We start from the raw sequence: 27,890 nt of genomic DNA, 5'->3' as shown, positions 1-27,890 counted from the left end.
GAACTTCTTCTCTGCGTGTCACGGGGCACTAGAGTCCATTCAAATGAATGGGCTCTCATGCCTGCGCACGGCCGCATATATGTGAACCAGGGCTTAAAACGCATCAAAAATTGGCAAAAATTCTATACATGCTTTTTTGCAGCGTTTCCATTGAAGTCTATAGAACAAAAAACGCAACTTTTTGCATTCAAAAAAGTCCCTGACCCTTTTCAAAAAACGCACCGGGTGAAAACGCAGAGATGTGAACCTGTCCCATAGGAAATCATGTTAAATGGACTGTACTGCGTTTCTGCAAAACATAAAATGCTGCGTAAAACACTTAGGTGTGAATCTAGGGTTAACAAGGCACAATTAATATTGTTATCTGCAGCCTACAGACTGCATGTCCATTTCTAGCCCGTATCTCTTCCACTCCATAAGCATTCGTTATAAAAGTTAGTCCTGTTAATAAAGTACTGTGAGAGGTCACAGATATTTAACTGAAATGATTATTTGTCTCAGATAATTGCTAAAGAATATATTGGGAAGTATGGAGTGAGGGAGGGGGGACTTTAGCCCACCTATCAATAAAAGGGGGAGTCTCAATAAGGGTGACTGATAATATGCATTTTGTCATTTTGTATATATAATCTTATGTTATGTGTACCTCTTATGAGTGTTTAATAATCACTTTTACCCCCTTCATGACCAGGGCATATTTTGTTATTCAGTACTGCGCTACTTTAACTGGCAATTGCTCGATCATGCAACACTGTACACAAATTAAATTTTTTATTTTTCACACAAATAGAGCTTTCTTTTGGTGCTATTTTATCACCACTGGGATTTTTATTTTTTTGCGATATAAATGAAAAAAAAGACAGACAATTTTGAAAGAAAAAAAAGCTTTCTGTTATAAAAAATATCCAATAAAATCAAATTTTGTCACCAATTGTCTTTGAAAAAAAAAAATCCCAATAAGCGTATGTTAATTGGTTTGTGTGAAATTTATAGAGTCTACAAACTATAGTATATAGATCTGAAAATTGATCAGTCCTGATGTACTGACAGCCTGACATCTCATTTCTTGAGGCCCTAAAATGCAATTTCCCCCTAAATGTACCCTTTTTGGAAAGTAAACTGTCTGAGGCATGGCACATTTTTTAAAGTTGTAATTTTTTTGTCAAGAAAGAAACTGAATAAAATCTTTTTCAAATTTTTTTTACATACTGTCACTAGTGCAGTACAGCATCATCATATGACTGATGTGGCAGTGATCAGGGACACTGACTGGTGACAATTTTTAACATTTTGTTTTCATTTTTTATTACATACTTTCATTAGAGTAGTTCAGTGTCATCATAATAACACTGCACTACTCTGAGGAGGTCATCAATGATTTTGTTTTTTCAGGGTGCTGTGATTGGCCCAGGTACCTTGTGATAGCTGTTGGCTAATCACAGTATAGGAAACACAGCTGTTATTAATTAATTTATTCATAACAGCTTTGTTGATACTGTGATAATGATCACTGGCCCCTAGTACCGGGATCTGTAATCCACTGTGTCCAGTGGGTGCCACTTTGCCCATTGATGGAAGACTCCAAGCCTTCCTCTTCTACTTTCTCCATTTTTAACTTGACTATGGTGGGTGCCAACTGTTTGCAAAGAGCGCATGTATAGCGTGCATGTGCCATTTTCAGTGCTGAACATGTGGAAGAGTGGCTAGTTACAGTGATAAGGTTTCATGTTTGTGGGATCACTCCTTCCGTGTTGGACAGTAATCTTTTCAGACTACCTTCATACTGCCAATTGCGAAGCGAAAGATTGACCCAAGCAAATACAGTTTTATTTATTGCAGGTACTTATATAGCGATCTCAATGTACGCAGCACTTATATATATATATATATATTACATTCACATTGGTCCCTAACCCTCAAGGGGCGTACAATCTAGGGTCCGTAACTTACATTCATACATACACATACTAGAGTCAGTTTAGATAGGAGCCAATTAACCTACCAGCTTGTCTTTGAAGTGTGGGAGGAAACCGGAGTACCCGGTGGAAACCCACGCAGGCACAGGGAGAACATGCAAATTCCAGGCAGGTGGTGCCGTGGTTGTGATTCGAACCAATGACCCTGGTACTGCTAGGCAGAAGGGTCGTTGGTTTGAATGTGATCATGATCACCAGGCCCTAAGTACCGGGCTCCGTAATCCACTGGGTGCCACTTTGCCCATTGATGGAAGACTCCAAGTCTTCCTCTTTTAATCTCTCCATTTTCAACTTGACTATGGTGGATGCCAACTGTTTGCAAAGAGCGCATGTATAGCGTGCATGTGCTTTTACTTTATGTATACAAAGCAACATTATGTGGTGTCTATGTAATACATCATCTACTTTGCCACACTTTTCACAGGTATGTCTAAAACAGTGTACAGCTGCCTACAACTGACTGCAGACTGTTCATACAGACACTGTGGGGTAGCTTTACTAGAACTGGAGAGTTCAAAATCTGGTACAACTGTGCATAGTAGCCAATCAGCTTCTCACTTCAACTTGTTCAATTAGGCTTTGACAATAAAACCTGGAAGCTGATTGACTTCATTGACTTCTATGCAGAGCTGTACCAGTTTTTGCATGCTTCTGTTTTAGTAAATCAACTACTGTATGTCTTGTGTCTCCAGTTCCTGTATGGTAACAAAGCACAAACGGAACTGCGTCTTCTGGTTGCAGTGCACATCTGACAACCCTGGCCACTTACCTCTTGCCAACAGCCATGCATGAGCTGGTACACTCTTTCTGTGGCCAGTTTAGGCTTGAAGAGTCTCAATCCAGATATTATTTCCTTCACTGCATCTGCATTGCTAAGGTGTTCGAAAGGAGTCTTTCCTTCACTAAATATCTCCCAAACCAGAACACCTGCACAGGATATAAATATGAGCTATGTTAGCCTGAGAGTAGCTGTGTTGTTCAGCATTTAATGATACTCATCTGGCTGTGTACAAATTGTATATATATATTTACTAAACACAAACACATACTGTATATATTGCCATATATACATTATCTTTAGTCTCTCTTGCTTGTACTAAACTGGACTTATAGCAAAATAAACTTTCCACATTCACATCTAGTCCCAGACAGAAACATTTGTCTCCATAGTAAGCTCAAGACATACAGGATAGCCTTCATTCTCTATGGCTGGGTCTAGCACATACAGATCATATCAGAACTGAAAACCTGGTTAGGATGCCACAGGCTATAAACCCTCACTGGCCAGGGCAGGTAGCATCAGTGTGAAGCAGGGGTGGACTACTGATTGACTTCTGTACAACCAACCTGTCAGAGTTTCCCTGCTGGATCAGCACTGCAGGCTATAGTCTGCAGCACTGATCAATGTATTCTGATGGCGGGCAAGTCTGTCTGCTGTCAGAATACAATAGCTCATTGAGTCAGTTTTTTTTTGTTCAACCCTCTATCTCTGTCCAGGTATAATCCTGTGAGGGAACCTCTTTTGTTTTTGTTTGCTGTGAAAATATAAATATGGGCAGAAAGCCTCTCTGGAAGTTGTCTGCTTGAAGATGACCACTAGTGAGCCAAACATAGTGCAGGGCAGGCTCAGCACACCAGACTAAAATCTGGGTGCCAAATATGAACCTCACTTGAGTCAATGGGAGCTCAATGTTAAAAAACACAGTAATGGACATTTTCTAGTATGCTAAGGGATGTCAAACAAATGTTAAGAGGGGGGATTACTCAGCAGCACTCCCCTGGGGGACATGTACCAAAGAAAAAAAATATAATTTTTACATTTTCAATTGGCAGTGAGCAGCAATTTTAGTAATGCCTAAAGTGAAACCTTCAAACCATATAAAATCCCTTTAAATAACATGTCTGGGAGATACCTTGATCCTGCCTGTGAAGTGATGCATCTGTACGACGTATACAACCTACTACAGCAACACTAACATTTACAAAGACGAAAGTGTGTTTAAATTGCCAGCAAAATGACAGTTCCCAGCTGCTTCGCTCTGTTTGTAAGCAAGGCGGCCAGGGATTCCCTTCATATATACCAAACCCTTATCCCAGATGAAAGTCTAATAAAGATAACCCTTAGGTCTGATATGAATTTTAAAGGGGGATCACACACAAAAATGAATAAATAAATAAAAAAAATGCACCAGACCCTGGCAAGCCAGAAACAGAGTGGGAGAGGGGGGGGGTTTGGGAATGAGCATGCTCCTCCTGAACCATACCAGGCCGCATATGCTCAACATGGGAGAAGGGGTACTTTGTCAAAGGGGTAACAAGGGTCTAGGACTGATTTTTTTTTTTGGGGGGGGGGGGGTTGGGACCTCACGCTTAAGCCTTAAGCTCATCTCTACTGACTGCTCACAACATTTTAAAAAATAATTTTCAACAAAGCAACTGGAATTGCTAAGTACAAGTCATACCATAAGCCCACACGTCTGATTTGCTGCTGTAGTGTCCATACTGGAAGACCTCTGGAGCTGACCACTTCACTGGAAATTTACTGCCTGATGAGCTGGTGTACTGGTCATCCAGGACAAACCTAGAAAAATGTGAACAGGTTATGATGTGTCTAAAAGTTACAGACAGCTCAGGGTCCTAAAAGAATGGTTAACAATCAGAGATTTCCCACGTCAGATCCAATTATACATTGCATAGAGCAGGGCAGGAAAATATATTTTTAAGCATTTCAAAGCAAAAATCAGTCACAAATCATAAAATATAATGGGAACAGGATTATAAAGTGATCATAAAATTTGAGATTTCAATTGGGTTTTAAAAAATATATAGTAAAACTATAAATACCCCTTAGAACATTTTTACCTGTAGATCCAGCCAAAACAATAATTGGATAGGCACTTTATTTGATAGGGTGACAACACCCTCCCTTTTGCTCTAAAATCACTGCAGCATTGTCAACCCTGCTGCTGTAATAGCTGCATAGATTCTAGCATTGTTGATAGTTCTGTAAGTTAATAGTCATGCATGTTTATTTATTTATTTATTTTCAGGAACTTATTTAGTGCTGTCAATTTACTCAGCGCTTTACAGCTGTATTGTACATTTACATCAGTCCTTGTCCTTCGAGGAGCTTACAATCTAAGGTCCCTAACTCACATTCACACATACTAGCCAATTTGGACAGAATCGAGTTAACCTCCCTCCCTAGCGGTCTGATTATGTCCATATTTTTGTGTTCAAAGCGGTACATTTTTGTGCATGGAAATATGTATTTTTTTTATTGTAGGCCTGTAACTTTTAGGAATAACTCACTGAAATCTGTCCGAACAAGAATCTAGTAAACATTCCGGGTATGTTAAAATTTGAAACACGAAATCATAAATTATAATTTAATAAATAATCATAAAAGGGGCGTACAATCAGGTCCCTAACTCACATTCATACATACACATGCTAGGGACAATTTAGACAGAATCCAATTAACCTACCAGCATGTCTTTGGAGAGTGGGAAGGCACAGGGAGAACATGCAAACTCCAGGCAGGTGGTGCTGTGGCTGGGATTTGAACCAATGACCCTAGTACTGTCAGGTGGAAGTGCTAACCATTTAGCCAATATGTTATAAGTATACTGTCATATGGTTGTTACTATGAAAACTGTTTATGTATGTAGCTTTGATTTTATTGGATTTAAAGGATGATCATCATAAGACATTCACTATACTATGTTCTTATTGGATAATAAATAGGATGCTTTTAGAAATGTATGTAAACAACAGTCAGTGGTTTTTCTTTAGTCAGTCAGTGTACTATTAGTATAGACCCAATTTTTGATACAGTGGTTTCTATGATAGGGATGAGGATACCTGATCAATAATAATACACATTGACACAGTAGGAGGTGTTCACCAATTGATATACATTAATACTCTTAAGCAGGGGCGGACTGACAACTCATGGGGCCCCCGGGCAATAGGGGATCATGGGGCCCCTGTGTCCTGGCCCACACTCGAACCACACCCAAAAAAGCCTATGAAAGGTACCAGGGGCATATCATGGGGCCCCTTACTGACCACGGGCCCTCGGGCAGTGCCCGAGTTTCTGAATGGTCAGTCTGCCCCTGCTCTTAAGATGGATATAGGCAAGATATCTGCCAATCTATGGGGAGCCTTATTAAAAACAAAAACATATAATACGTTATAAACAGACCAAGAATTCTTACCTAGTCATCCCAAAGTCTGAAACTTTAACCACCAATGACTCTCCAACAAGACAGTTCCGAGCAGCCTGTGACACAGGAAAATATTAATACTCAGAGCAGCATTATAATTGTATGCAGAAGAGTAACAATTCAACAAAGGTTATGAGATATATAGTGTAGGTTATACACTAACAAGGCAGTCTACTAAAAAGAGCAGCATGCAAAGCGTAGTAGCGCACTGCAACTAACCATCTGGGTGATCCAACCCTCAGTACAGTCAGTTACAATTGGACTGTACAATCTGCGTTAGCTGTACCAAACTTAAGTTGAAGTAGAACCTTGCACTACATAGCAGGGGCGGACTGACAACTCATGGGGCCCCTGAGCAATAGGGGATCATGGGGCCCCTGTGTCCTTGCCCAAACTCAAAAAAGCCTATGAAAAAGGTACCAGGGGCATCTCATGGGGCCCCCTACTGACCCCGGGCCCTCGGGCAGTGCCCGAGTTTCCAAATGGTCAGTCCGCCCCTGCTACATAGTACATAGAAGTACATAGAAGCTTGTGGCAATCTTAAAGTTTAATTTCACCTTTCTAGAAGGTTTTCAGAAATTCCCCTTATGCAATTGTACATCCAATGAATAGTACATACCACAGGTCCTCCTGTTGGAAATGGTAAAAGTCCTCCCATTCCAGATGCAGCCGTTTTGAGTCCTCTCCAGAAAAGCACAGGCCCCCATATCTTTCTGTCCTACAGTTTGCAGGATGGGCTGTATTTCAATAGTGCACTCAGTTAGAAATGGAGCCAGCGAAACTGCGCACATGCAAGTTTGAAAAGCCTAGATTGGCCGCTACTAGAATTAGCTGGAGCAAGGAACGGACGCACTGTGCCCGTACACACAGTATGAATGGCCCAAAGCAGTGCAATATAGTGAAGTTAAGTGATACAATATAAAGAAATTATGTATAGTGAAATTCAGGACAGAGAGGTATGGGGAACCAATGCCTTTTCTGGATAGAGCCCAAAAAAGCTGCATCTGGAATGGGAGAGCCTTCAGCATTTCCAATAAGAGCAGCAATGGTATGTACTATCCTTTTGATATAACACTCCATAGGGGGTTTCCTGAAAATCTTCCTGAAAGGTGAACTTTCACTTTAAACATCCAAACTGTTGTTTTTAGCTGTTGAACTGGATGAATTTGATTGGCTGCTATGCGTTATTGCCTTTAGACACAAGGAAGCTAGAGGTGCAATGAGGCAGTGGTCCTTACTAGATCTCTGTGAATGTAATTAGAGGCCTCCAGATATTCCATGCCCTCGCAGACATCCTGGCACATCCCAAGAGCTATACTCATTGACAGTGTCCCTTTGTTTCTACGTAGATAGTCATTCAGGCTGCCATGCTCCATGTACTCGAACACAAGAAATATGGGCATTTGTTGGGTGGATACACCAAGCAGCTGAACAAGTTTTGGATGAGACATTTTCCTGTTGAAAAGAAAGAGAAGATTCAAGAGAAAGGAACAAAAATATTTACCCGAGTGGTTACTGGCACTGTGGCAACATTCATACTCTGCCCTTCCCTTGAGTTTATCAAATACAAATACTGACTCCCACTTTCAATACTGTCCCTCAATATGGACACATGCAGATCAAAGCTTTATGTTCATATTGAACCTGTAGCCAAATAACCCTCACCGACTTCGCACAATCCGGTGTGAATTGTGGAGTGACTTGAAATAGATCCATGGTACCTTAACTGATTTGGTAAAACTTTCACATGCATATTGCCAATTGTATACATTTCTCTAAAGTAACTTGGGAACAAGTGACACAAAGTTTGCCACACATGTATGTTTAAAAAGTCTATCAATGAAATAGGAAGGGGTAAGGAATGGGGAAAATGCTTATTTGCTAAAGAGAGCCAGTCAATCTCCACTCTGTGCTTTGACCATTAACACAATGCAAATGGCAGCACAGATGTGCAAAGTGCAGAAAGCCAAAGCAACCACTCAAACCTGAGTATTACTGTAGGATCAATAGAGGGATATTTCTTATAGCATTCTATGGGTTTGTGCAGTTTACATATTGCTGTTCACAGCCTTATTTTGTTTTTATGTATCAAAACAGTGCAGCGCATGAAACATATATCCAAATTATGCAAATAAGTGATTACCAGAATAAATATATGAATAAATGAAGTATTGTAAATCAGTGTTAATACATAAATAGTACTCAATAAAGTGCGAAGTACAATAACATAAAAAAGTCCCTCTAGTGATAGTCTAGAAATCTCCGGTGAAACAATTTCAAACAGATCCCAAAATGTGTTCCTCTCCTGTGCAAGGTCCTCCACCACCATGCACTCACAAGAAAGCCACTTGGTCAATAGCCTGTAACTCAACTAATAGGGAACCTCCGTTTCACACTCCTCAACTCAATATCGCTATCAGTATGACCTGGAGCCAAGATGGCAGCCGATCTGGACTTCTGAAATGATGGCGTGACATCAGCACGTAGGCTCCACCCGTCGCACTTTGTGCACACGCATGTCCTCAGGGATACACCCAATGTTGACGTCAGGACAACTCTGCTTAAATAGCTTGTAGGCGCCCCATCAAATTACGAGCGCCATTTTGTTGTAACCTTGACCTTGTACAGGAGAGGAGCACTTCTTGGGATCTAGCACTGTTTGATATTGTTTCACTGGAGATTTCTATAGGACTATCACTAGAAGGACTTTTTTTTATATTATTGTACTTGGCACTTTAATGAGTACTATTTATGTATTAACACTGATTTACAATACTTCAGTTATTCATATATTTATTCTGGTAATCACATACTTATTTGCATAATTTAGATATATGTTTCATACGCTGCACTGTTTTCATACATTTACATTTTGGGTTTGTCACTTCCTTTTTAGTGCAAGCAGCTTCAACTCTCTAGCACTCGCCATTTACTTTTGTATATTATTTTGTTTTTACTTCATTACTAAATTTTTTTTTTCATGAGTCCATCTGTTGGCTCTTTGGTTTGTATCTATGCACACATGTGTAATGCCCAGCCTCTATTTCAGACATTGCCCTTTCATATTTCGAATATTTCATATTTCGAACATTTCATATTCCACATCACAAAATTCTGCATTGCTCTGAATTTTTTAACAGTTCTTTACATCAAGACTTGGGCTTCCTCTACAAAATCGTCTTCTGACATCATCCCTTCCCGAATCATCTTCACGGCAACTTTTTTCATCCCTTGCCAAGATGCAAGCTTTACCACTCCAAACTGTCCGCTGCCAATCTCCTGAATAACAGTCAAGTGGGTGGGGTCAATTTCCCATTTACCTGCAAAGAGAGCAAATCTGATTACATTTAACTCAAGCACATGCAACAATACTACTGAAGGATTAGTGTGAAAGACTGGTGTTTGGTTGATGGATATGACCTGAACAGTTAGGCTCACCACACATGTCACATTCTTATTGCACAAGGTCCATCAGATCTACTAACAACTATGAAGTACAAGAGCCTGACTGCATGGAGTGATTGGACAGGTTATATAGGTCCCCATGTTACATAGTTTTGGTAAATCTAAAGTTGGTTGAACAAAGATTGTCCAGTTATGACGGTTTTGGTCAGGTTGTAATGTGGTGACCCTCATGGCACACAACTAGCCAAAATAAAGAAGTCTAGGGAATGTGGTAAATGTTGCTCTTATCTCTGTTATTTCAAAGATGGAATCCATAGCTTTTTGACCGATATGAGTAATATATATTAAAAATATAGTTCCGCCATTTAGCTAGCAGATCAAGAAGTCTGACCTGGTCAAGAGGACAGCAAATCTTAAATTTTACTTTTCATGCATGCATCAATAGCAGTATAACCAAATAAAATATTTGACAAGGAAGCTCACCATAGCTCAGTCCAGCTGTGACAGGGGTTTTCTCCTTCCAGCAGCAGACTGGATGACGAAGACGTGACGTTAGTCCTATATGCAAAACAAAGATGTGATAAACGATACTAACAAATGTATCTATCTATCTACAGTATCTATCTTTCTACTACATTATAATGATTTTCATAAATCCATACCCCCAGAGTTGTGTTGGTGGTAGTTGATGAGTTGGGGTATAGTGGGAAAGACAAACTTTTCAGCCACATAGTATTTCTGGGGAGAGTCATTTGTTTGCCGAATACGATAATGCTTCACTGTGTGAATACCCTCTCTGTCAGGATAATAAAACAAACATATAAGGAGACGTTAAAGGACATCGCATGTTTCTAAAACATTGATATTACTGCACATTTGTGATTTATTGTTATTTAAACCGACCATTTGCATACAATCTGCAGTTTGCTTTGATATTCTAAAGCTTAGATCTAAATTGAAATTGAATAGTTTGGGTCATTTGTTTAGATTTCATTATGTTTATACATGTGTACTCTGTTAAAAAAATACAAATAAATAATATACAGGTAAAACTCAAAAAATTTGAATATTGTGCAAAAGTTCATTTATTTCAGTAATGCAACTTAAAAGGTGAAACTAATATATGAGATAGACTCATTACATGCAAAGCAAGATAGTTCAAGCCGTGATTTGTCATAATTTTTGATGATTATGGCTTACAGCTCATGAAAACCCCAAATCCACAATCTCAGAAAATTAGAATATTACATGCAATCAATAAAACAAGGATTGTACATAGAACAATATCGGACCTCTGAAAAGTATAAGCATGCATATGTACTCAGTACTTGGTTTGGGCCCCTTTTGCAGCAATTACTGCCTCAATGCGGTGTGGCATGGAAGCTTTCAGCCTGTGGCACTGCTGAGGGGTTATGGAAGACCAGGATGCTTCAATAGCAGCCTTCAGCTCTTCTGCATTGTTTGGTCTCATGTCTCTCATCTTCCTCTTGGCAATGCCCCAGAGATTCTCTATGGGGTTCAGGTCAGGCGAGTTTGCTGGCTAATCAAACGCAGTAATCCCACGGTCATTGAACCAGGTTTTGGTGCTTTTGGCAGTGTGGGCAGGTACCAAGTTCTGCTGGAAAATGAAGTCAGCATCCCCATAAAGCTTGTCTGTGGAAGGAAGCATGAAGTGCTCCAAAATCTCCTGGTAGACGGCTGCGTTGACCCTGGACTTAATGAAGCACAGTGGACCAACACCAGCAGATGACATGGCTTCCCAAATCAACACAGACTGTGGAAACTTCACACTGGACTTCAAGCATCTTGCATTGTGTGCCTCTCCATTCTTCCTCCATACTTTGGGTCCTTGGTTTCCAAATGAGATGCAAAAGTTGCTCTCATCAAAAAAGAGGACTTTGGACCACTGAGCAACAGACCAAGTCTGTTTTTCTTTAGCCCAGGTAAGGCGCTTCTGATGTTGTTTGTTGTTCAGGAGCGGCTTGACAAGAGGTAGCCAATGTCCAGGATCCGTCTGTGTGTGGTGGCTCTTGATGCACTGACTCCAGCCTCAGTCCACTCCTTGTGAAAGTCCCCAACACTTTTGAATGGCCTTTTCCTGAAAATCCTCTCCAGGTTGCGGCCATCCCTGCTGCTTGTGCACCTTTTTCTTCCACACTTTTCCCTTCCACATAACTTTCTATTAATGTGCTTTGATACAGCACTTTGGGAACATCCAACTTCTTTTGCAATTACCTTTTGAGGCATTCCCTCCTTATGGAGGGTGTCAATGATGGTTTTCTGCACAACTGTCAGGTCAGCAGTCTTTCCCATGATTGTGATTCCTACTGAACCAGACTGAGAGACCATTTAAAGGCTCAGGAACCCTTTGCAGGTGTTATGGCTTAATTAGCTGATTAGAGTGGGACACTTTGAGACGAGAATATTGCACCTTTTCACAATATTCTAATTTTCTGAGATTGTGGATTTGGGGTTTTCATGAGCTGTAAGCCATAATAATCACAATTATGACAAATCACGGCTTGAACTATCTTGCTTTGCATGTAATGAGTCTATCTCATATATTAGTTTCACCTTTTAAGTTGCATTACTGAAATAAATGAACTTTTGCACGATATTCAAATTTTTTGAGTTTCACCTGTATATATATCTATATCATTTTTGTTTAAAGCTTAACCCATCATTGGCACGCCCAGACATCTTAGCATTATACTCTTGCTACAGTAATCATCTGTTGTCATACATTTGTGCGCAAGCTGCAGTTTACGCGTCACGTGTAAAAGTTCATTTCTTATTATTGGTGCACATTGCAAGTAAAATGTATATGTTACTACATCCTGTACTGTTATACTCTGTACACCTACTTCTCAAGAGATAATGTATGCTGTTACCTACTGTATAGTCTTGAGTTTGATTAAAGATTGATCTTAAGGTACTGCAAAGTTTGCAAATAGAAGCTGCCAAAGCTGGCATAACCTGAGGTGTCAGAGGGGTTGAGGCCTAATACAGAGTGAGGTGAGAACAGAGGACCCAACACTATTAGCGGCTCCTATGGGTGTAGCACTACATTTGCAAGGCAGATCAGATGGTATACTGACAGCAACTCCTCTCTGCATGGTCTGAGAAGATGGGGTTGTAGAAGCTAAAGCAAAAAGACAAGGAAATGTGAGCCATGCTCAGGAGCAATCGCTGTCTTTAGAAACAGAGATTAAAAATTAATAAACTGCTGGATATGTGCCCTATCCTTAACCCCTTGGTGCTGGCCATCTCTCGGCCCTTTAAGGGTTCTAAAAGCCTAAAAGGTGCTTAGTAAGAGGCCTGGCAAGTTTTTTGAAATAATTATTTTGTCACAATGATTTTGAAAAGGAAGAAATTAAATAAAATTATTTTTTTCACAACTTTTTTTTAACATTCTGTCACCAGTGCAGTATATGATATGACTGGTGTGGCACTGATCAGGGACACTGGCTGTTGATAGTATGTTAAAAATAAAAATAAATAAATACAAATTTTAAATAATTTTCTAAATTTTTTAACAAAATTTTAAATGTTTTTTTTTTTTTCACATATCAGGGTTTTTGTTTTTTTTTTAACTTTGATTGCTGCTACAATGACAATCACTGTAACAGCAATGTTTTGGATGGCATGAATGGGTTAATTTCATAACAGCTGTGAATACTAGTGGTCTGTGATTGGCTACAGCTAATCACATGGTACAGGTTTCTGTGATTGGCCCAGATACCATGTGATAGCTGTGGGCCAATCACAGCATCACTGTATAATAAGCACAGCTGTTGTGAATGCCATTCATTCATAACAGCTTTGTTGACATTGTGATCATGTGGTTGCATAACTATCACACAGTCCCGAGGCCATTCAAAGCAGCCAGGTACTGGGAGTGCCAATCCACTGTGTCCATTGCGCTGCCCGCCCCTAACCCGGAACAGACTCAATGGAACACATGTCAAAGTTGCAAAATTGGGTTTGGGTGTCAAGCTTTGTTTTGATCTTTGGTTTGATTGATCTTTCCCGTGAAAGAGCTAAACATGCCGTTGTAAATGTTTTGTTATGTCTGTTGGATCAGTGCGAAAAAAAGAAACCTGTTGTTCCATCCATAAATCTTATGTACTTCCTGTCCTCTCTACCTCTGCTATACTGTTATCAGTTAATATTGTTCCCATTTTCCCAGTGAACTACAGAACACCTCCCCTCTATTATGGAAAAGGAAATAGAGGAGGCATTCAGTAATCCTGTTTTAGGGCATCAGTGCTGTTCCCCCATAGACAAAATACAGCAAATATGTGTTGTCACCCTGGGAAAGGAAGTGTTTTACTGGCATGATTATCAGATGAAAATAAATGGAAAAAAGCAGAAAAAAATAGGATTCTGCCACCACATCTAATAAATGGTAAGCTGCAATGTATTACAGATTTGACCTTGGCTTTAGGTACATTTTACTGCTGGCCTTTAGGGGATAGATGGAGGGATGGGAAAGCAGCTGGAACATTCAGGTTCATAAAGGTTAGAACTTCTTGGATTCTGGATCTATATGTCAATGAACTGTTACTTTGTATGCAAAAGCATCCTATGCACAGTTAGTTTGTTACAGAAAATAAGTGGTATTACCCTAGAGACTTAGTGAATATGGACAAGGTGTACACTCCTGGATGTCTTGAGTCCCGAACCATAAAAGCACCTTCTTTCCCCTATGTCAGAACATCATAAAAATAAATTAAATAAAACAGAACAGCAGATGAAGCATCCTACAAACAAGCAATGATGGACATCTTATTACATCAGCAGAATGTACATTCATTAGGTAGAGAATGTAGTTATCCATTACAGCCAATCAGATTTCGGCTGATTGCAGTCAACGACAAATATTAATTCATTATTAGGGCTTGCTGCATTTTGGTCAGCGGACCCCCCTCAGTATATTGAATTATTCCGTATATGTGTATTTAAACTACAAAAGCTAAGGAATGAATTGAAACGAGCAATGACATACAGGGGGAGATTTACTAAAGCCAGAGCGCTCAGAATTTGGTGCAGCTGTGCATGATAGCCAATGAGCTTTTAACTTCAGCTTGTTCAATTAAACTTTGGCAATAAAACCTGGAAGCTGATTGGATTCTATGTAGAGCTGCACCAGATTGTGTACTGTCCAGTTTTAGTAAATAGCCCACAATGACAATGAGCATACAAAGTGTGAATAGTGAGTTAGTGAATAGCTTTTACAGGACAACATGGCAACTCTTAACATACTGCTGTTGAGGAATGTATGACTTCAGGGTAGTAGGCATTATTATTCCCCATACACTATGAGGTTTTCCTTAATACTTAATGTTGTATGCATTGTTTTAGTAACCTAATGATTACATAGTTGTGTGAATATCCTATTGTACCAAAGGATGTCAAACCTGTGTTTACCAGAGTAGTTTCTCCATTTACTAATTTACTGCACTATCTAAATATCCTTAGATACAGATATGGAGTGTTAATTTGAGCAAATAAAATTTTAGCAAAAAATCAATTATTAAATGGCAATTTCATATATACTCAAAGTGGAGTTCCACCTGAAAAAAAAAAGTCAGCAGCTACAAAAACTGTAGCTGCTGACTTTTAAAATACAGACACTTACCTGTCCCTCGGTCCAGCAGTGTCCTCACTACGGCTGGTATCATCGGCCGTCTTCTCTCCCTGGTGCCGGCATCTTCAGTGTGGGCACCCGGCTGTGACAGCTTGCGGATTCACAGCCGGGTGCCCACTGCACATGTGAATGGCCCCGTAGCCTTCTGGGACCTGTAACATGTCCCAGAAGACTATAGGGAGGGAGAGGGGGAGGACAACTTCTGCATCCGATGGCCTAGGCGATCGCAGAAAAAATGGGAGTGGGTACCTGTCAAATTCGGGTACCCGCTCCCCAAAGGTGGCAATCCTTAATGGGGAGTGGGGGACAAAGACTTAAAGTGGAACTTCCCCTTTTGGGTGGAGCTCCGCTTTAAATTACATTATAGCAATCCAGCAGTAGTCACTGCATACTTTACCAAAAAATCACCATGGCATGCTGTATTTGATCCATTGTAGACCATAAAAAACTGATTTAGTCCCCAGTAACCCCGCTGCGAAGTCGCACCGCATTTCCGCAATGGAAGCAGTCATAATGCATCAATTTTGAAAGTACTTCATGCGCTACTTTTTGAAAGTTCAGGTGAGACGTGAAGTTGCACAGATGTCTTCCAAGTCGCACCTGAAATCAGACTGACATCTAATTTTGAAATTGTGCGAATTTAAGTGAAGTCGCACGATTTCAAAGTCGGATTCAGTGTGACTGAAGGTTTAGGCATTCAAGACTTATCAGCAAAACAAAAATACAATTTTTATTGTGGACAACTTTCTACTGTCTAAATTATTATATTTAGTTATCTATACTTAGTTACATGTTGACACTATGAAATTTATATATAAATCATGTACTTTTAATCCTATCTTATCCACCTTTTGAATACTGTTTATGATGTCTTTGCATGTATGGTTTTATCCCTGATTAAGGGGGCCCTTGCACCCTCAAAATATGTTGACTGTTTAGATATGTTACTAAACCCAGGACCCTGCATTCACTATACCTGGTCTCCCACAGTACACACAACATGGAAATGCAATTATTTTAGTAAATATAAACTGCTAATTACTTTTTCTCATCAGCAGTATATAGCAGTCTTGTGACTCTCATCAGTGTCCAGCTGAGCACTGGTTAATATTGTAGGAGGAGTTTTCATTCTCCTCTGACTGTCCTATGAGGTTGCATGACCCCTAACCCTCTGTCTGGACAGTGCTTATTGGCCCTGTGCTGATCATATGCACTCTGACAAGAACAAAAACCTCTCTAGCTACACACACTAAACTGAGCATGTGCAGAGTAACTCCTAGAGCGCTGTACTATCAGCAGATGGATTGGGGACAGTAGAATAAGGGGAGGAGTAGAGAAGACAGGATCAAAAAACCTTTTTACGCAATGTGGAGAAACTACCCCTTAGGTTTTACAGTGAGTATAACAAGCATGCTTTACTGCATATACAGACTGATTGTACTGTTGTGGGTTTAGTAACACTTTAATGAATATGTTTGATAAATAAATCAATCTGGGTAAGAACGTTTGACCTGGTGCTACCATTTTTAAAATAAAAACACAAGAACCCAAATATGGATCCTGTATATTTAAACAGGAAAAAAAAATCACCTAACCTGGTCTAACTTCAGTCTACAAAATCCAGCACTCTTCATTCCTACCCCTACTTTGACCTAAACCAGACCTTACAGAACAATGCAAGATCCGCTCAAATTGCCTGGGTCTTCTCCAGAGTTCTTGAGGGTGGAAATGGTTTGCACTGCAGACAATTCCCAGGTTACGGTTCTCTGACTCCCCAAAGTAGGCAGCTACTGGGAATTAAGGACTGATAAGCATATAAGAATCCCTTCCAGCACTGAGGCACAGGGATCACAAGACAGTAGGGAGTACAGCCCAAGCTGATGGCCATGCATGGAAACACACATACACTGGGAGCAGGTGCACAGGGACATCAAGCAGGAACAGAACAGAAATACACTGGGAGAAATACACTGAAGCAGACTGCAGACAGGTGATGCTAACAAATAGTCCATGGGAATTCAAAGGAGATCACAGAGTGGCTGCAAGGCTGAAAGCTGGCAAAGGTATTTACATAATTAGTGAGGTTGAAAAAAAGGCACTACTCCACCTAGTTCAACCAATACAGGGGAAACAGGCACAAGGACAATGGAATGCTCAAAGATCACAACAAGTGAAAGGTTACAGTTTGCTAATGAAAATACACTGATAATCACTGTGGACAGGATGAAAGACACTGGGGGTATAGGGATCCCACTGGAGAGCACTGTGAGACACTTGCAAGCAGAAATTACGAACAAGGGGGGGTCCAACTACAGGATCAATAGGAATATATGAGGTCACTGGGAATCTCATAGAAAGTAGAACACTAGGAGTATAGAGGTCACTAGGAATCCTCTCAGGAAGCCAGGAACACGTGGAAGCACTGGGGGTACACTAGGAATCCTCTCAAGAAGCCAGAACACGTGGAAGCACTGGGGGTACACTAAAAATCCTCTCAAGAAGCCAGAACACATGGAAGCACTGGGGGTACACTAGGAATTCTCTCAGGAAGCCAGGAACACGTGGAAGCACTGGGGGTACACTAGGAATCCTCACAGGAAGCCAGGCACACACGGAAGCACTGGGGGTACACTAGGAATACTCTCAGGGAGCCAGGGACTAACGGAAGCACTGGGGGTACACTAGGAATCTTCTCAGGAAGTCAGGGACACAAGATAGCTCTGGGGGTACACTAGGAATCCTCTCAGGAAACCAGGGACACACGGAAGCACTGGAGGTATACTAGGAATCCTCTCAGGAAACCAGGGACACACGGAAGCACTGGAGGTACACTAGGAATCCTCTCAGGAAGCCAGGAACAGACGGAAGCACCAGGGGTACACTAGGAATTCTCTTAAGAAGCCAGGGACACATGGAAGCACTGGGGGTACACTAGGTATCCTCTCAGGAAGCCAGGGACACATGGAAGCACTGGAGGTACACTAGGAATCTTCTCAGGAAGCCAGGAACACATGGAAGCACTGCGAGTACACTAGGAATCTTCTCAGGAAGCCAGGAACCCATGGAAGCACTGGAGGTACACTAGGAATCCTCTCAGGAAGCCAGGGGCACATGGAAGCACTGGGGGTACACTAGGAATCCTCTTAGGAAGCCAAGAACACATGGAAGCACTGGGGGTACACTATGAATCCTCTCTGGAAGCACTGGGGGTACACTAGGAGTCCTCAAAGGAAGCCAAGAACACATGGACACACTGGGGGTACACTAGGTATCCTCTCAGGAAGCCAGGGACACATGGAAGCACTGGGGGTACACTATGAATTCTCTCAGGAAGCCAGGAACACGTGTAAGAACTGAGGGCACACTAGTAATCCTCTCAGGAATCCAGGGACACATGGAAGCACTGGAGGTACACTAGGAATCTTCTCAGGAAGCCAGGAACCCATGGAAGCACTGGAGGTACACTAGGAATCCTCTCAGGAAGCCAGGGGCACATGGAAGCACTGGGGGTACACTAGGAATCCTCTTAGGATGCCAAGAACACATGGAAGCACTGGGGGTACACTAGGAATCCTCTTAGGATGCCAAGAACACATGGAAGCACTGGGGGTACACCAGGAATCCTCTCAGGAAGCCAGGGGCACATGGAAGCACTGGGGGTAAACTAGGAGTCCTCAAAGGAAGCCAAGAACACATGGACACACTGGGGTACACTGGGTAGATCGAGGGATCTGGCACTAAGAAAACTAGCTGTTACTCAGGCCATGCCTGAGGGAATGAGCTAAGCTTAAAGTGGAACTTCACACGCTCAAGCAGCATCGACTATTTTGAATCCTTATACTGCTAGTATTTGTAAACAGATAGAAAGGTGTATTATATTTGCTTGTTTTAAACTTTTTTTTTTTATATTTCTTCAGTTACTTGCTGGTTTTCATGCCTAGGCAACTGATGTCATACATCCCAGGAGTTTGCAGGAAGGTAGGAGGAGCTTTCTCAAGTAAGCACACCATCCTGTCTGCATGCCTGAGCTGAGGGCAGATGGATTCCAGGAAGTAAATGCTTCATGATGGCCATGACCAGAAATTGTAAGGAGATGTTTTTAAAAGAGATTTCTCAGCAAAATAGAACATGGAAACATATATGGATGGGTGAGTTTGCTTTGAATTTTAAAAATGAATTAAACAGTGTTTTTGGCTTGTGGCGCTCAGATACAGTGTAGTTCCACTTTAAATACAAGGAAGATGGCCTGGCTGAGCTGGGCATGGTGCTAATTAATATGATATGTGGCAAGTGGCTTCTCATGGGCATGTGCATTGGATTGGTCTGTATTTCTCCGAATCTGGCCTAAAGGAGTGTGAGGTCACCCTCACCTAGGTGCGGTGCGAGGTGAATATAAATCCTAACTTTTCTCATTACAGGTACATTTTACACCAACTAATAGTAGGTGATTTATGAAGGGAGTTCGGTAGGTTTAGGCAGACTGCATTTACCTGAAGGCCTGAAGGGGAAGTGATCTACTAATAGATGAAAACTGGTATATAGCAACATACTGTAATTGTAGGTAACTTTAGCCAAACTAGAAACGGCGCATGGGAACTGAAATTCAAATATTGAACTTACTTTGAAACCAGAATACCTGCCAAAGATTCTTATAATATAATTATAAAAATTAGAACTTGCCTGGTCAATCAGAAGCCTTTCAGCTTGGTTCCTGTTAATTTTCCTGTTGTACCATCTAAAAACAAAGATGCGCATTTACACATTAATCCCAAGGCCAGCAAAATTGAATTGCAAGATGGTTTACAACAAAATACAACAAGACAGGGCATAGTGAGGTAAACAAAGCTAAAACTTTCCTCAATTAACCAGTGCAAATGAGAGTACAGCCTTCTAAAAAGAGACGATATCTGTATGATTCATCAAAATTCCAAATTTAAATAAAGGACTTATCCATCTTTGAGCTAGAATCATTAACATTCTTTCTGTTCCTAGGGTCAACTGAGTCTATAATATTAGTTTAAATGTATGCCATAAATCAATGGTTTTGGATGAACAGTTGGTGCAGGGACTAAGAAAAAATATTATTTTCATGGTCCCATCCACTAAACTGGTGTAGCCAGGTGCTGGCTATATCATTATGCCATTCAGGGACATTTACAGATGATACTGCAATTAATCCTTTTCCCCCTAGTGCCCAGTACTGAGACTGCTACATCACTTACTGTTAGCAGAGTGGATTCAATTTTTCTAAAAGCAGATGATCTTGGGATCCGTAGTCCTATAGCCAATACATACTGTATTTGTGAATACTGATTGAACTACAGCTACCAGAGAGCTGGGGAACAAGAAGGATGCTAGGAAAGCAGATATATTCTACAGCAAGGGCCTGGCTCTCTTGGTGCGGGATTCAGAGCTGAAGCCAGGGGGACTGCTGTTCTCCTCCAGAGACAGATTGCTGGCCTACTGCTGTGGGACTCTTCACATCAATTCAGCTCTTCACATCAGTTCTTCACATTAGTTGTGACGCAGATCGCTGCACCGGAATTGCATCAGCTTCTGTGCATTGGGACTGTCACTGTCCAATCTTTACACAGACATCTCTGGTCGCTGAGCTGACAGGCTATCAGACAGTAATTCTGCACATCCTTGCAAACAGCCAAGAGCCTGGGCAAGAACTCTTGTTCCTAGGAGACCATGTCATCAATGGGATTGGTGAGCAGCTGGATTTCCAACCTCTTTCTGTCATCATTCTAGAGACACTGCATACAGACATGTTTTACTCCTCAGTTGCTTTGAGCAGAACCACAGCTTACCTGTTTAACTTCATTGAATTACCAGCATTCACTAATGCTTATGGGCCCCACCATTGCTAGCAGAAGACAGCGGATTTCACCATTCCTATTTTACCTAGGAGAGGATTCCTAGTTTTCTGCTTTTATGCATTAACAGGGGTTGTATATCCTAAACCCATTGTTGTAGCTTTCTCTTTTGAACAAGGCTAATATAGAGGTGTTACTAAAAAACTCTGTCTCTTGCATCATTATTCTATACTATTGATATATCTTTGAACCCAGAGTGTCAGAGGTGTCAGGAGGCTTGCAAGGTCAGGGCAAAAACTGGGGATAAGCATTATCAAGCAGCCCCTGTGGGGGTAGTGCTACCCTAAAATGAGTAGTCAACCATTTACTTTGTGGGTTTGTGTTGGATAAGAGGCATGCACATACCTTCAGTTAGGAAGGCTATACTCTGTTTAAAAAGCTTTATACAAATATTTCAGGACATCAGTGGATAAATACAGTATGTAGCAATTGCAGGAATTACTAAGATTTAATGTTATCTGGAAAAAAATGTATTGAATCCTGTACACTTTGAAGACTGCAAGCAATGAGGTCCATAAAGGTATGAAGTAAAAAGAACCAGCTGTCAAAGTACATCTTAAGAAAGGCTGGTGTATCAAAGGGTGCACTTCTGTATGGTCATGTACTGAAGGCTGCTCTGAAAATTTTTTTTTAATAAAAAAGTGTATGTATAGTCAAATCCTTATTTTTTAGTAGAGTAGGGAAGGATTAAAACAAATCTCACTTTATTTTTTGCTGCCTGTTTCCCATTTGGGAGATTTGCCTTTACTTCCTTTTCCAGAGATGCAGCAAGAAGCACGGGGATATCTCTACAAAGTGCTTGGAATTCCCTTTTTTGATACTTGTCACTGGCATAGGTACTGCGATTGGAAGGTTTTCCTTCACCTCTTGTTCTGTTAAAAAAAATCTCTAAAAATGTGGATTTCCCATCCCTTTCTGTCTCAGTCCCCAGGACAACTAGAGAGGATAAATATACCTAGCCCAGATATTTAACAAAGACCCGACAGAGGTTCTAACCCCTCATTACTTTATGCAAAACCTTTACATTGTATGTAAACAGTAGATACAATTTAATTGCAGAACAGGAACAATCTTCTCTTGTTCCCCAATCATGTATTAAAGAAAATGTACTGCCTGTTCATAAACTGTATAAACTACGCAAAGAAAATTTAGCAAGGGCCGGTAATGGAAACATACTGTATATGCATTTTTTAAATAATGCCACTTTGGACTACTTTTTCTACTAGTCGTTTTTATATTTCCCAATCTAAATGCTGTTACTTACTCATAGGCCAGGAGACTATCTTCACTTTGCTTTGCCAAGTAGCTGCTTGGAGCATAACCCACATGCCTGAAACAAAATATATAAATATATTATTATACTTCAAAAACACCTCAACGGGATATTATTATACTTCCTAACCCCAGAAACCACTAAACAGCTCATCCACTCCCTCATCATATCACGACTCGACTACTGCAACTCCTTCCTCACTGGCCTGCCTCGCTGCTGGCTATCCCCGCTTCAGTCCATCCTGAATACGGCTGCCAGACTCATTCACCTTTCCAACCGCTCCGTTTCCGCCACCCCCCTCTGCCAATCCCTCCACTGGCTTCCGATTGCGCAACGGATCAAATTCAAAATCCTAACACTGACGTACAAAGCTGTCCACCATACTGCCCCAAACTACATCACTGACCTAATATCCAAGTACCGCCCAGCACGCACACTCCGCTCCTCACAAGACCTCCTTCTCTCTAGTTCCCTGGTCTCCTCCTCCCATGCCCGCCTCCAGGACTTCTCCAGGGTGTCACCCATCCTCTGGAACTCCCTGCCCCAACCCATCAGATTATCACCTACTCTCCTCTCCTTTAGGCACACCCTGAAAACCCATCTCTTCAGGGAAGCCTACCCCACCCCCTGCTAACCTGCCGACCTCCTCCACTCTTTCTACCACTCCATCCCCCACAGCTATCTCCTCCTGTGCCACCATCCCCTCCCTCCTAGATTGTAAGCTCGAAAAGAGCAGGGCCCTCGATCCCCTCATGTTTTGCATTGTATTGGTATTGTTCTGTCACGTGTTCTGTCCCCCTTTGTAATGTACAGCGCTGAGCGAACTATTGGCGCGTTATAAATACTGTATAATAATAATAAGGGAGAATGTCGCCAGCATGTGGTCATATGCCTGATGAAGGGGTCCTGCAAGACTCTGAAAACGTTGCCTTGCTGTAACTATGTGATCGTTCATTAAAACTTTTGGAGCCATATTGGTGATCCTCGGTGTGCTGGTGACATCCTCCCTTGCTGATTCTGTTCGGTTCTAGCCGATGGTCGCTACAGCACCCACTTATACACACAGGCATTTTTAATGCAGGAATGTGTACGTTTGGATTGTACACTTGCATTATTATACTTCACACTCACTGGGCTCTATAAAGAAAAGGAAATTATTACCAGTTGGTAAGGGCCTTAAAGAAGTCCAATCTAAGGCTAGGTTCACACTAGCCTGCAGGCTTTGGCCTCGTTGTTGGTGTAGAAATTGCATCTGCTCCAGCACCTGCAACCCCCCGAAGCGGATAAAAAGACCATGTGTTTCCCTGTGGATGCTTTTTTGAGAAGGTGCATGCACCCTTTTCTTGCGTGAAACACAGGCACAGCACCCCATTCAAATGAGTGAACCAGGCCTAAATTCATAGCCTTATGGATCTGCAGTAAACCTTGCTCTAACTATCTTATATAATGACTAGTATGTGTGACCCCTCTCGTTAAATGGGCTGAGTGTAGATAGGTATGACACTGAGATGCTGAATAGCACAGTGTAGTGGCAAGTTAAGAAGGGGCATGCAGGACGGGTGGTGAGAGCAGTGGAAGGAAGTTGGGGGTTGGGTGCAGGGGGTGGTGAGAGCGTGGGTTGGTGTACAGGTGTGGTGAGGAAGGAGGATGGGGGTGCCAGGTGTGGTTGGGAGAGAGACGTGACGTGAAGGCATGGTGGTGGTGGGGTTTCAAGCTTGGCAGTGAGACTGGGGTACCTACACGATGGTGGTGGGTAGGGTGTTGGCTCAGTGGTGGTCTTTCAAGTGAGGTGGTAAGTGGTGCAGTTAATAAAACTGTGTTATATAATGACTTTGATTAAGGTATATGTAATATTCCTCAGCATCAAGTTATTTATGTGTAGTAAATGCTCCTGTGTACCTTACTAATGTTATGCCTGTACTTATTCTCTTTTAATTTAACACTTAAAATTGAAATGAAAGAAATTTTAAATTTTGGAGAACCTTTGTCAACAATAACATTAACAACAATTTTGGTATCTTACAGTGAAAAGGTTCCTGACACAGAAGACACAGCCAAGAAGTTTTATATTGTTTTTTAATGATGTATTAAATGGTTAGACCTTCTGTCAGGATTTTACTGCAACCTTCTATTTTTTGTCTTGGTGTCACAAACATTCAGGAAGTGTGAGAAAATCTACCCAATGAGGTCACAGATATAAACAGGAACCTGGAAGAAATTTTCCCCATTCCCCATTCTATGCAAAACTAAGAAAAAAATTGGCTGGGGAGGCAATATGCTGTCATTACTAATATCTTCTTTGCCTTGCCTTCACTTTAGTCCTATGGCTTTATCATTCTATGTGTCATTCATAAAGTCAACAAATTAGGAGCTCTGGTCTGGTCAGTGACTCAGATAATAATGAACTTAAGACAGCAAGACAATTAATTGGCATTTTTAGAAGGCAGCTGCCTTTGGCTGGAGTTTTGCTCTAAGGTTCCTAAGGGTGCTTAGTGTAAAAGGGGTTAGTGTGGGGCATCAGACTCAACATCTCTGTACCAGAAACTAACCAGTGTACTTATGATAATGTACTGCAAACACTGGGAGAGGGATTGATGGCAAATATAAGGCCCTTCTGCCAACATGGCTGAATTTTTCAGAACCCCTTTAGATTTTGGTGGATGTTCACCTGCAATTGCACAGAGATTTTGGATATGTGGGGGGTAAAGTTGACTAGGAAGGGGCCACGTTTGATGAATACGTTGATTTTCAGTAAGTATGCTGCTGTAAAAACATTTACATTAAACCCATTTTTACACAAAAATAAACCCTGAAATTCATGAAACATGATTTGTGTAAATTCATTGGTGTCCACCTACCCATTTTTATCCTGTACCTTCCACCAGTGCTGTTCAGAAGTGTCCAGTAACAGATACTCTTCTCCTCTGCATAGTACCATCTCTTCTGGATTTTCTGTTGTGTAATCGTATAATGCCAGTGACCAGCCTGGCTCTAGATTGCTTATCTGGAGATGTGAAAGCCAAAAAGAAATACATTGGTTTAAGTGACTATGTTTTCATGTCAGATAAATCTTTTCTCAGTGACAGGTGTCGCTATTTGCATAGGGCTGAGGTCCTCTGTAATGCAAAAAAAGCTGATCTCATAAATCAGGCACTCAGAAATAGTTGTCTGTTGGCAATTAATGTTCTGTCCAGCCATTGTAGTGCCTTTTCATTTTCCAAACTCAATCCTGCTATATTGTCATATTAATGTACATCAGGTTTTGGTTCTCTCTGCATGTCATGCAAGAGAACATATTTTCTTGCCTACCAACCAACCATCAACAATGTATAAACAAACCTTGAGTTCACTTTGACCACTTCAGCCTCAGCTATGTACCCATACATCACCAGGTTGAAGTGGTTATACCTGGATGATGTCTGCAGCTACTCTCCCCTCCCCACCAAATTCCTCCGCCTTCCCTGGCTTTCCCATCCCACCAGGGAGCCTGGGACTCAAACGTGTATGGTTTAAGAAACTCTCTACAGTCTATTTTGTCATTTCCAGTTTTTCTCAGATGTAAACGAGTCATTACTGGCTTGTGAAAGCATCTGATAAAACTGATCTTGGTTTGAGTAGATGCTTTTAATGTTGCTCACCCCTTGTGATAGCAATAAAAGTGATAAAAAATAAAGTTACAGTGTAAAAATAAATAAATAAAAACAATTTTTAACGCACCCCCATCTCACTGTGCTCGTTCACAAATGTGAATGCAGGGCTTGGTCCTGCACACATACGTAAACGATGATCACACCACACGTGAGCTTTTGCCGCAAATGTCAGAGCGAGAGCTATAATTCTAGCACCAGACCTCCTGTGTAGCTGTAAAGCATCCCCTGTGTAGATTTTTAAGTACTGTGTTGCCATTCCACAAGCAACTTGACATGTTAGGTATCTATTTACTCAGTGTAACACAAGGCTCGACAAATCCCAGGTGCCAGTTCAATATGGCTACTGGAAATTGCATCCTGGCGCCTTTGCTACACTGCAGCAGCAGTCTGGATTTAGTCTCCCCATGTGCCCTTCCCCTCGCAGGTGTGAGGACCAAGAGGTCAGGTTGGCTGGTAATTGAGGTCGCAGATTTGTGGCCTACTGGAGCGGGACACAGCGTTTGTTTGTGGGAACCAACACCATCCTCTGGTGGGGGGCTGTGATTAGCATGGCCGCCAGCCATTCTGACTGAGGGGTTTTATCTGGTGCTCTTGTCTTACCGCCGGTGAGTAGACGGGGAGCGTGGGGCAGCTGGCTATGGCTTCAATTCCTTTTATCTACCTCCCTTCCCCACTAAGGTTTGAGTTATGTAACAGAACAAATCCAACCTGATTATCAGTGTTGCCTATCAGTGCCACCTATTAGTGCCCATCAGTGCCGCATATCAGTGCAGCCTCATCAGTGCCACCTATTAGTACCCATAAGTGCCTTCCGACCAGTGCCACCTATGAGTGCCCATCAGTGCCACCTATCAGTGCTGCCTATCAGTGCCCATTAGTGCAGCCTCATCAATGCCCATTAGTGCAGCCTCATCAGTGCCCATCAGTGTAGCCTATCACTGCCCATCAGTACAGCCTCATTAGCGCACATCAGTGAAGGAGAAAAATCACTATATATACGGTGAGTGTGTATATATATATATATATATATATACAGTCAGGTCCATAAATATTGGGACATGGACACAATTCTAACATTTTTGGCTCTATACACCACCACAATGGATTTGAAATGAAACGAACAAGATGTGCTTTAACTGCAGTCTGTCAGCTTTAATTTGAGGGTATTTACATCCAAATCAGGTGAACGGTGTAGGAATTACAATAGTTTGCATATGTGCCTCCCACTTCTTAAGGGACCAAAAGTAATGGGACAGAATAATAATCATAAATCAAACTTTCACTTTTTAATACTTGGTTGCAAATCCTTTGCAGTCAATTACAGCCTGAAGTCTGGAACGCATAGACATCACCAGACGCTGGGTTTCATCCCTGGTGATGCTCTGCCAGGCCTCTACTGCAAATGTCTTCAGTTTCTGCTTGTTCTTGGGGCATTTTCCCTTCAGTTTTGTCTTCAGCATGTAAAATGCATGCTCAATCGGATTCGGGTCAGGTCATTGACTTGGCCATTGCATAACATTCCACTTCTTTCCCTTAAAAAACTCTTTGGTTGCTTTTGCAGTCTGCTTTGGGTCATTGTCCATCTGCTCTGTGAAGCGGCGTCCAATGAGTTCTGAAGCATTTGGCTGATTATGAGTAGATAATATTCCCGAAACACTTCAGAATTCATCCTGCTGCTATTGTGAGCAGTCACATCATCAATAAATACAAGAGAACCAGTTCCATTGGCAGCCATACATGCCCACGCCATGAGACTACCACCACCATGCTTCACTGATGAGGTGGTATGCTTAGGATCATGAGCAGTTCCTTTCCTTCTCCGTACTCT

General features: G+C 41.5%; 1 protein-coding gene across 3 annotated transcripts in view; it reads right to left on the bottom strand.

Moving 5' to 3' along the window:
- The window catches only part of ITK (IL2 inducible T cell kinase), an 85,067-nt gene that overhangs the window by 9,004 nt on the left and 48,173 nt on the right, over positions 1-27,890 (bottom strand). For 2 of the 3 annotated variants that reach the window (XM_089682841.1, XM_089682843.1), the window contains 11 exons: positions 25,271-25,416; positions 22,404-22,469; positions 19,941-19,995; positions 14,237-14,316; positions 10,273-10,406; positions 10,094-10,168; positions 9,354-9,525; positions 7,444-7,660; positions 6,197-6,261; positions 4,439-4,557; positions 2,746-2,903 (listed from right to left, as the gene is read on the bottom strand). In XM_089682841.1, the coding sequence (XP_089538967.1) occupies positions 2,746-2,903; positions 4,439-4,557; positions 6,197-6,261; positions 7,444-7,660; positions 9,354-9,525; positions 10,094-10,168; positions 10,273-10,406; positions 14,237-14,316; positions 19,941-19,995; positions 22,404-22,469; positions 25,271-25,416 (1,287 nt within the window). The remainder of the gene's footprint in view (positions 1-2,745; positions 2,904-4,438; positions 4,558-6,196; positions 6,262-7,443; positions 7,661-9,353; positions 9,526-10,093; positions 10,169-10,272; positions 10,407-14,236; positions 14,317-19,940; positions 19,996-22,403; positions 22,470-25,270; positions 25,417-27,890) is intronic. The other variant, XM_089682844.1, reaches the window with a different exon arrangement.

Source organism: Staurois parvus, unplaced genomic scaffold (genome assembly GCF_062004578.1).
Source record: "Staurois parvus isolate SC_StPar_1 unplaced genomic scaffold, SC_StPar_1.0 ptg000298l, whole genome shotgun sequence".
In the NCBI taxonomy this organism is placed as follows: domain Eukaryota; kingdom Metazoa; phylum Chordata; class Amphibia; order Anura; family Ranidae; genus Staurois; species Staurois parvus.
Note: the sequence above shows the minus strand (reverse complement) of the source record. Positions and strands in the feature narration are given on the sequence as shown.